Genomic DNA, 10,136 nt, shown 5'->3' with positions numbered 1-10,136 from the left:
ATTTTTCTCAAAATTATGTGATATATATATATATATATATTATTAGATTTAACTAATTAATATACTTTTGATTTAAAAGTTATGATAATTATACATATACAGCCTTACATTTCTCATTTCGGTTTGGTTTGGGTAAAAATAGAAACTTTTCCCAAATTCTTCCAGAAGAAAAATTAAAAACTAATAAATTTGGGTTGGGTTTGCCATTATGATTGTATTTAATCCTCCTCGAAATAGAACAAAACCCTAAGGGTTCTTGTAAGAACCAATCGCCGCCGGATTCACCTCTTAACATCGCCACTCTCATTATTTTCTAACTGTTCTTGCTCCTCTCCCTTTCATTTCTCACGTTTATTTTGTTCCCTTTAGATTAGGTATTGAACAACATACCCTACAAATTCGTACTCAGTGATCATGGGCACCTAACTCATGGAAGCTTAAATTAAATTATGCAGTTTCCTGATTGATTCTTCAGCTATTTAGAGTTTCAGCTCCCTGAATGACCGGTGCAGTTTTCTTACATTTTTATTTTGCTTTTCAAGTTAGTAGTTATAACTTGTAAGGTACCACTCCCATAAGTTGTAAATACAAGATTATGTTTTGTTACGAGAAAAGATTAGATTTTTGAGATTGTTGGTGATTTAGTTTTTGGTTTAAGGTTTATGGTAGTGATCAGTATTAGATTGGTGAAGGGTTGTGGATGATCAATTTGGGTTTATGAAATAAAATGTTATCTGAATTGGGAAGGAGGCCGATGCTTGGTGGTAACGAGGGTTCATTTGGTGATGACTTAGAAAAAGAGATTGGAATGTTGCTTCGTGAACAAAGAAGACAAGAGGCTCATGATCGCGAGAGGGAGCTCAATTTGTACAGAAGTGGATCGGCACCTCCAACTGTTGAGGGTTCTCTGAGTGCTGTTGGAGGGTTATTTGGCGGCAGTAGTAGCGGTGGTGCAGGCGCAGGTGTGGGGGGTGCTTCTGCTGCTGCAGCCTTTTCGGAGTTTTCCAGAGCTAAGAATGGTAATGGTTTTGCTTCCGAGGAAGAGATGAGGTCTGATCCAGCTTATCTATCTTACTACTATTCAAATGTTAATTTGAATCCTCGGCTTCCGCCTCCTTTGCTGTCAAAGGAAGATTGGAGGTTCTCACAGAGGCTAAAAAGTGGAGCTTCTGCTCTGGGCGGAATTGGAGATAGGAGGAAAGTGAACAGGACTGATGATAATGGCGGTAGATCTTTGCTTGCAACACCACCGGGTTTTAACTTAAGGAAACAAGAAAATGAGGTGGATAACGAAAAAATGGGAGGCTCTTCTGAGTGGGGTGGTGATGGACTCATTGGTTTGCCTGGTCTGGGACTTGGGACCAAACAGAAGAGCCTTGCAGAAATTTTTCAGGTATCTTCTCAACCCCTAGATTCATATTTGATTTTAAATCAGTTTGTGTATTAGTTTCCCCCATTCTCAAGCTGTTATTTTTCTGTTATTTCTCTTTGATTAAGCTCTTCGGGTTCTGTTATTAAGTATTAGGTCTATATAGATAAGAAGGCCCATGCTCTTGTAATTGTTGAGCATGTGATTCATTACCAAAGTGTATATATTTGGTTTATTGTAGCTGCAAGACTCGACTTGAACAATCAATTTTTTTCTTAATGGATTTTGTAAAAACTCTGATATCAGTTATACTATGTATGTCGTTAAGAATTTAAGTCTGATCATTTAAACGCAAAATTTCTCGGTGCGCTTGTGCAATGTTATTTATAGTGCTTGTGGTGTTTAAGATGGCAGCATGACATATTGTCTGAACTTCAAAAAATGCATTTTGTTTTTGTTCCAGTTCTACTGATGTTCTGTTCCTTCTGGTTTGTACACAAGTTGTGGACATGCATTAGATTCAGATTGGTACTGATAGTTCTTTACCTTACTCTATATAGTTTATTTGCTACGTTTACTTCAAAATATTATGGGCACATTAAATTTATTAGACTTCATACGGTATTGAATAAGATGAGTTAATGTCATTTTTTCGGTTATCATTCACACTCAACAGTTGCAAAGAAATTATCTTTTTGACATATTTGTAATGTGTGTGTATGATTTGATCTGTTCTATTTTGTTTCTGCACACTTTTTCTTCTACTTGGTCATTTATGGTTTGTAATTCTCCAGGATGATATGGGACGCAGCACACCTGTTAGTGGCTTTCCTTCTCGTCCAGCCAGCCGTAATGCATACGATGAGAATGCTGATACCATAAGTGCTGCTGAAGCAGAACTTGCTCATTTACGGCGTGATTCTTCTGCCGCTGATGCTTTAAGACCAGGATCAAATCTTCAGGGGTCATCTTGCGTCCAAAATATTGGCTCTCAATCTTCATATACTTATGCTGCTGCACTAGGTTCTTCCATGTCACGAAGCACTACTCCTGATCCGCAGCATCTAGCTAGGGCTCCCAGTCCATGCCCCACGCCTATCGGTGGCGGGAGAGTTGCCGCTGCTGAGAAGAGAGGCATTACAAGTCCTGATGCATATAATGGTGTTTCCACTGGGAATGAGTCTGCTGATATTGTGGCTGCACTATCTGGCATGAACTTGTCAGCAGATGATGTGCTAGATGGTGATAACCATTTCCAATCACAAGTTGAGTCAGAGGTTGATAATCATCGGAGATATCTTTTCGGTATGCAAGGTGGCCAGGATCATGGCAAGCAGCATGCATATTTTAAAAAGTCTGAATCCGGGCACTTGCAGAAATCATCCTACTCTGAGTCAGTTAAGAGCAGTGTGACTGGATCAGACATCAACAGTCTGGCCTTTGATAGGCAAATTGATCAACAGAAATCTGGTGTTCCTTCCAATAAGTCATATTTCAAGGGATCACCTACTTCCCCTTTTAGTTCTAGTGGTGGTATGCCAGTTCAATACCAGCCCTTGGATGGTACAAATCCATCATTTACCAACTACAGCATGAGTGGGTATGCTGGAAATCCTGCACTGGCTTCCTTGATGGCTAATCAACTTGGAACTGCTAATCTGCCACCCCTTCTTGAAAACGTTGCTGCAGCTTCAGCAATGGGAGCCCCTGGAATGGACTCGAGAATTCTTGGAGGTGGTTTGCCTTCTGGAGTTGCCACCCCAGCTGATGTGCATAGTCATGGTCGGCTTGGAAATCAAATTGCAGGTGGTGCTCTGCAGTCTCCTTTCATTGATCCCGGGTATCTTCAGTACATGAGGACATCTGATTATGCGGCAGCACAACTTGCTGCTCTTAATGACCCCTCTATGGACAGGAACTACTTAGGTAACTCTTACGTGAATATGCTTGAGCTTCAGAAAGCTTATCTTGGGACGGTGCTTTCTCCACCGAAGTCGCAATATAATGTTCCACTGGGTGGCAAGTCTGGTGGTTCTAATCATCATGGTTATTATGGAAATTCTCCATATGGTGTCGGCTTGTCTTACCCTGGAAGTCCACTAGCAAATTCTTTATCCAATTCTCCTGTTGGATCTGGCAGTCCTATTAGACACAATGACCTAAATATGCGCTTTGCATCTGGAATAAGGAATTTAACTGGGGTCATGGGAGGTTGGCATCTGGATGCTGGAAACGTGGATGAAAGCATTGCTGCTTCTTTGTTGGAAGAGTTTAAAAGCAATAAAACCAAGTGTTTTGAGCTTGCTGAAATTGCTGGTCATGTCGTCGACTTCAGGTATGCCCTTATTTTTATGTTAATTTTTATCATGCGTAATTTTGTTTTGACCTTCTGAAGAATTTCATTTAATGAATTTGCTCTCATGGACAGTGCTGATCAATATGGGAGCCGATTTATTCAACAAAAGCTTGAAACAGCTACTACAGAAGAAAAAAACATGGTTTATCAGGAAATCATGCCACAAGCTGTTAATTTGATGACTGATGTCTTTGGTAACTATGTTGTTCAAAAGGTAACTATTACCTTCTATATTTTTGCTGGACACTCCGATTGATTCTTTGTCACATCTTGTGAGTGACAATTGATATCTTGCAGTTTTTTGAGCATGGACTTGCATCCCAGAGAAGAGAATTGGCCAACAAGCTTTTTGGTAATGTTCTGAGTCTCAGCCTTCAAATGTATGGTTGTCGGGTCATCCAAAAGGTATTAGCCAATTTTAGTGCATTAGCTGATATTTCTATTTGTGGCTCTGTTTTCTTAGTATTTTGTATATTAATCTTTTTCTCTTTTGGCTTTTGTTCTTTATGTATCCTGCCTTAGGCTATAGAGGTTGTTGATTTAGACCAAAAGATAAAAATGGTTCAAGAGCTTGATGGTAATGTCATGCGCTGTGTTCGAGATCAAAATGGTAATCATGTCATTCAGAAGTGTATAGAATGTGTCCCTGAGGATGCAATCAACTTTATTGTCTCAACCTTTTTTGGTCAAGTTGTGGCATTATCAACCCACCCATATGGCTGTCGGGTGATACAGGTAGGAATTCTTGGCCGCTAATGTTACTCCTTTCTTGAAGCCCTTAAGATCATTGAACGTTTAATTATCTCTTTCACGTGGCAGAGAGTACTGGAGCACTGCAATGACCCTAATACACAACAGAAAGTTATGGATGAGATTTTAGGTGCTGTTAGCATGTTAGCGCAAGATCAGTATGGAAACTACGTCGTCCAGGTTTATTATTTATTCTGATTACTTAGAATTTGGGACTCCTTTTGCTACAATCATTGATGGATCTTTGGCATGTTGCCTTCTAGTCCCTGCTCCACCATTATTGTGTTCAACTGTTTTAATACTTGAAATTATATTCACATATCATTTTATCGGACCTGTCGCTTAATCTCCTTTTTGTTTCATCGTCTCTCATAAAACAGCATGTACTAGAACATGGGAAGCCTGATGAGCGTTCAGCCATTATCAAAGAATTAGCAGGCAAGATAGTTCAAATGAGTCAACAGAAGTTTGCCTCAAACGTTGTTGAGAAGTGTTTGACCTTTGGAGGTCCTTCTGAACGCCAATTACTTGTGAATGAGATGCTTGGATCAACAGATGAAAATGAGCCTCTTCAGGTTTGTCTTAAATTTTAGTTCCAATTCCAATTACCAACTTCCCTTTGTTCGAAGCAAGTTGCATATGATGAGATGTATGTTTTGTTTATTGAGGAATGCAGATGTTTTGCTCGCTTAGTCAAGTTTGCTTAAATGTGATATTATTCGTGTTATGTTATGGAATGTTTGAATTATGTTCTAATAAGATTGTGAGGAGGCCAGTCTGTCGAATATCTTGCCTATTTATCCATCCAGTTGGGTCCCACCTAGTAGGACAAGCTTTGTTGTTGTTGACCTGGGAATATCTTTTTAAAATAATTTTTCACAATGGATTGAATGTTATATTGTTTGTAAAAGAATGATGAGCCTTGACATTTTTGGTATTTGAACTTTGATCACAAAAGTGTTATTCTATTTTGCCATTCTTGATACTGATATGATCTTATTTCTTTTTGTATAATACAGGCAATGATGAAAGATCAATTTGCAAATTATGTCGTGCAAAAGGTGCTCGAGACTTGCGATGACCAACAGCGTGAGCTAATCCTTTCGCGAATTAAAGTCCATTTAAATGCACTGAAGAAGTACACCTACGGAAAGCATATTGTTGCCCGTGTAGAGAAACTTGTTGCCGCCGGAGGTACGAAATCTTGTACACTGTGTGCATTTAGGTGCAAGTTTCGCGCTGAGTTATCCGTGTGCATGCAAGCATTGCTAAACATAAACGATCTTTCGGTTTCTTGCAGAAAGGAGAATTGCTGCACAGTCTCCTCATCCTGCTGCTTAGTTGGGCATAGAACAAGTATGTTGTTTGTACAGCTAACTGAGGCTAGTGTGAGCTTCTCCCATTCTCTCTCTCTCTCATTTTCTACCTGCACCCAGAGGGTATGGTTGCCTCTGTCTATATTTAAAAATAAAATTATCGGTTGTAATGAACTGTACATTTTGTAGTTCTAAGTTTATACGTAGAATTTAAGTGAGTTGGAGTATCGGGTACGTGTAAGGTGCGGCGCGGCGCGCGCGCACATACCTGATGCTCATGCAGAGGAGATAAAATGACGATACAAGCCAGCCAGCAAGTCAAGGATGATGTAAATTCTATAAATCGGTGAGGGTAGTTTTTACGAGTTGGCGAGATCGATGCGACTGTACAAATATGTTGCCATGTGGAGAGCTGTTAAATGTTTTAGTGAGAGCAGGATTTTTCTTTCTTCATGTATGGTTATTCACCGACTGTTTATGCCCCCAATTTTCAAGTTCACTTCTATCTTCTATGTTCTGTGTTGTGATACTGCCTTTATGATGCTGAGTTTCTTTTCATCCTTGAGTTTGAATCTATATATGGATGGATTATCAAAGTGAAATATGTAGAAACAAATGAATGTAGAAAGGGTTTTTATTTGATAAGGCTTGGAATAGAGTTCTAGTCACCCTTGTTTAAAGCTTAAACTGTCATTTCCTGTTACTTATAAAAACCGATTATTTTCAACATTCAAAGTAGGAAATTGAAAACACAATCTCTTTTTTCTTTTTCTTTTTCTCTAGATCACTAGATTAAACTGTAATTAGTTTGCTCAAATCTAGATTTTACAAATTTAGAGTGGGTTTTGAGTTTCGAAATGTTTATAGACCTATATTTCTTTTGACATTATGTGATCACGATCGAAATACTAAGAGTATTTACATCACATTGTTTGTTTTTACTCGGACAATTTAGTTTTCAATAAATTTTAATTACCAAATTAGTTTTTAAATTTTTAGATAAATTAATTTTTACATGGGAAAGATTGACCTAAATTTAAAAGTTCCTAAAGACTATTATGTCAAATTGATTTGTCTAATAAAATAAAATATTAGAGACTGGTTTGGTGATTAGAAGCTGTTAAAAATTAAATTGTCTAACTAAATTCTTTAACGATTAATTTGGGGTATTATTCAAATAATAATGAGATTTTTATTCTTGCAAGTGTGTAAATCAATCCTAATTTTGGTTCAAAATAAATAAATGTGACAGTACTACTTGATTGGGTTAATAAAAATGAACTAAATGGCTAAATGAGAAACAATATCACGTTCTTATGCTTTGATGGTTGACCCAGGAAAAGAGAAAAGAAAACTCTTGCAGCTTCTAACAGCATATTTTTCTCGCTGTGTATAGCCACTCATAGGACCTTTGATTTGGCACAAAAGTTGAAACAAAATCGAAACTTGAAACATTCAAGTCATGTTATTAAGACATTTGTGAGGAATCTTATCAGAGCAAAGCTAGTTCTCTCTGCATTCCTTTGTTAAAACATGAATGCATCTGAAATTTGATTTATCAACATTATCAGATTGTGAAAGACATAATTTGGTAATCCATAATTTATATCTGTTTGAGCTCATTGTTTCAGGAAGAATTTGTAGGTTGCACATTTTTAATCTCTTTTTCCAAATATATAAATCTTAATTCCAATATAGCATATCCATTAAATTAATAGATTTTTATAAACATATCAGGGTGAGTCTAATTAGACATACTAGATGTCATGTATGCATGCTATCAGTTAAGATTCTGCATCATTAACAGAAAAACAAACATGATTTTTTTCTTTTTGGTGACTAAAAACCAAACATAATTAATTTATAATCTTTGAACAGTTTAATTAATAAAAATTTTCAAGATGAATTCGAAGAACAGCCATCTTTTAGTACTAATACGATGATTAAAGCCCAAAAGCAAAAGTGGCATGTTACATATCATTTGGCTTCTGTGAAGAGGACATGGAGCTTCACCTTTGGATCATATTTCTTGAGATCAATCTTGTGAATCCTCCTGCTCTTCTTCTTGGCATAGAAGAATCCAGTCCCAGCTGCTGAGACAAGCCTGATGATCTTGAAAAGCTTCTTCTTGGACCCCTTCCTTCTCCTGTGTCTCTTCTTGTCAGGGTCACCTCCCCTCTTTCTACTCAATCTCTGCCCAACAATAACATTTCAGATTAGAAAATCACTGATCAAGTTTCTCATAAAACTTTGGATGGGATTGGTTGGAATAAAACCAGTTTGTTTACCTTTCTCTTTGTGGTGTTTGGTGCGTATCTTTTGGCCATGCAAATAATGGGGTGAACTTTTGGCCTTGTAAACATCTCAGTTGACAAGTAACCTACAAATGAGTGATTTTGATCCAGAGAGAGTTGAGAAACAGAATCAACAATTTGATGGGTGATGGTTAATTAGCAAAAAGTTGTAAACTTTACCTCTGGAGAAGACAGCATGGGAGAGAGAAGTAGAAGAAAAATGAAGATGATGAAGGTGGAAACGGTTTCTTTTGTAGCAAGAAAGAGTTAAGCCTCTTCCTGGACAAAAATGTGCTATAGCTATTGCAGTCGCCATCTCTCTCTCTCTCTCTCTCTGTGACTGTAGAGATGAGATTTTTACTGCTAGCTAGCTTCGATTTCAATTAAAGCATTTTCCTGTGTTCTTTTCCGCCCCCGTTTTGGTTCGTTTCATTTATTTATTTATACTGGTGACGATGGTTTTGCAGTGTTGGAAGTTGGAACTCACGCTTTTTAATTTTGATATTAGATTTATAGATTTGAAATTTGGATCCTCTAAATTTTAATTTCAATTTAGAGAATAAAGTTTGATCTCTCACCATTTATTTTATAGGTAGGACCAAAAGAAAATATGAAAGAGAAACTATTTAAGGGTGAGAAATCATATTTTATTCTCTAAAATAAAATTCAAAATTTAAAGGATCAAAATCCTAAATTTATAATAAGGCCAATGCTATGGTGAGAAAAGTGATTTTTTTCCTCAACTGGAGGAAGGAAAAGGAAACACCTAGAATGTTAGTCCCATATTATCTCATAAGTATTGTGACATTTGTAGAGTGATATGAAATGTGGGCCAAATTTAAGTTATAGAAGCTCATTTTTTTTCTTTTTTATGAATATGTGGAACTAACAAAAAAAATTAATAATAAGAATTATTACAAAAATACCATAACAAAATAATAGTTCCATAAAATTTTGAAACTAATACTATTTTTTATTTAAAAAATGAGCTAAAAAATTATTATTATATACAAAATTAACTCTAATTAATAAACTACAGTACATTTTATATCGTTTTGCAAATACCACAGTACTTGCCGGACAAGAAAGAACCAACATTTCACGTGTTCTCTCTCTTCCAACACATTTCAGTAGGTGAGGAAAAAAAAATCACTTTCTTCACTGTAATATTGCCTTTATAGTAGTATTTTTAAATAAGACAAATATTCCAATAAAAATACTAAAAACATCTTTTTATAATAATTTTTGTTTAAATAATGTGTAAAATTTGGTGTGTTTTTTTATTGAAGATCACAAATTTGATTCTTCAATTGTAAAGTTTAATTTATTTTAATTTTTAAAATGTAAAATTTACCTTTTAATTTGTGGAACTGACACAAAATTTATCCTCTAATTTATAAAGTAATATAAAATCTACCCTCCAATAATCCCTAAATATTTACAAACTATTAGTTTTGGGATAAGTATTGTTTTGGTTCCTAAAGTTTAGGATCAAAATCAAAATCATCCCTAACGTAGTTTTCGATTTAAAATCGTCCTGAATGTTTTATTTGGTATTAAAATCGTCCTTTTTAATTTTTTTCGGACATAAATGCCCTTTTGTTTGTTTCCGATAATTATGACAATAAAAAAACATTATAAATATATAAGTAATGGAAAAAAAAGGGTAAAGTCATGTGAAATCCACTGTTGCAGAATCCACCATCGTGAATATCTTGGAGAGAGAACTCCATGACTTCCCAAAGCTCAACCTCTTCTCGAAGCCGATCTTCTTCTCATAGCAGACTGCTACTTTGCTCCCATGGTGAGCGGCGATATCGCGAACTTCAGGGACAAAGGAGAATCCTGGTTGCAAATTCTGGAGCTGTGTCTATTTTGAGGTTTTGTTTTATTTTCAATTGAGTCGTTTGTGTGATCGAATGAAGAGTGAACACGTTGGGTATGTATAGGTTCAACAAGGGTGCAACTTCTTTTGTTGGACAGATCCAAAAACAGAAGTGGAACATTTAGAAATTGCAGGAATAAGGAGAAAGGTTTCTTCACTGAAATCA

General features: G+C 36.3%; 2 protein-coding genes across 2 annotated transcripts; one reads left to right on the top strand and one right to left on the bottom strand.

Annotated features, from left to right (window-relative positions):
* Positions 133–6,306, top strand: LOC107612845 (pumilio homolog 2). Its single transcript, XM_016314600.2, has 9 exons — positions 133–1,393; positions 2,164–3,704; positions 3,798–3,939; positions 4,023–4,130; positions 4,248–4,460; positions 4,545–4,655; positions 4,856–5,050; positions 5,495–5,669; positions 5,776–6,306. The coding sequence occupies exons 1-9, from the start codon at positions 728–730 to the stop codon at positions 5,814–5,816; spliced, it is 3,192 nt and encodes a 1,063-aa protein (XP_016170086.1). The 5' UTR covers positions 133–727; the 3' UTR covers positions 5,817–6,306.
* On the bottom strand, positions 7,656–8,517 carry LOC107612311. The gene is made up of 3 exons (XM_016314080.2): positions 8,266–8,517; positions 8,080–8,171; positions 7,656–7,984 (listed from the first exon to the last, which is right to left on the bottom strand). Exons 1-3 carry the CDS (start codon positions 8,399–8,401, stop codon positions 7,769–7,771), a joined length of 444 nt encoding a protein of 147 aa, XP_016169566.1. The 5' UTR covers positions 8,402–8,517; the 3' UTR covers positions 7,656–7,768.

This window comes from Arachis ipaensis, chromosome B08 (genome assembly GCF_000816755.2).
Source record: "Arachis ipaensis cultivar K30076 chromosome B08, Araip1.1, whole genome shotgun sequence".
Taxonomy (NCBI): Eukaryota; Viridiplantae; Streptophyta; class Magnoliopsida; order Fabales; family Fabaceae; genus Arachis; species Arachis ipaensis.
This window is presented reverse-complemented; position numbering and strand designations above follow the sequence as displayed.

Coding starts and splice junctions, on each gene's coding strand:
- LOC107612845 (XM_016314600.2), top strand. CDS start 728: ATGTTATCTGAATTGGGAAGGAGGCCGATGCTTGGTGGTAACGAGGGT. Junction 3,705..3,797: donor GGTCATGTCGTCGACTTCAG/GTATGCCCTTAT, acceptor TCTCATGGACAG/TGCTGATCAATATGGGAGCC. Junction 4,461..4,544: donor ATGGCTGTCGGGTGATACAG/GTAGGAATTCTT, acceptor TTCACGTGGCAG/AGAGTACTGGAGCACTGCAA.
- LOC107612311 (XM_016314080.2), bottom strand. CDS start 8,401: ATGGCGACTGCAATAGCTATAGCACATTTTTGTCCAGGAAGAGGCTTA. Junction 8,172..8,265: donor CCATGCTGTCTTCTCCAGAG/GTAAAGTTTACA, acceptor ACTCATTTGTAG/GTTACTTGTCAACTGAGATG. Junction 7,985..8,079: donor CAAACACCACAAAGAGAAAG/GTAAACAAACTG, acceptor ATTGTTGGGCAG/AGATTGAGTAGAAAGAGGGG.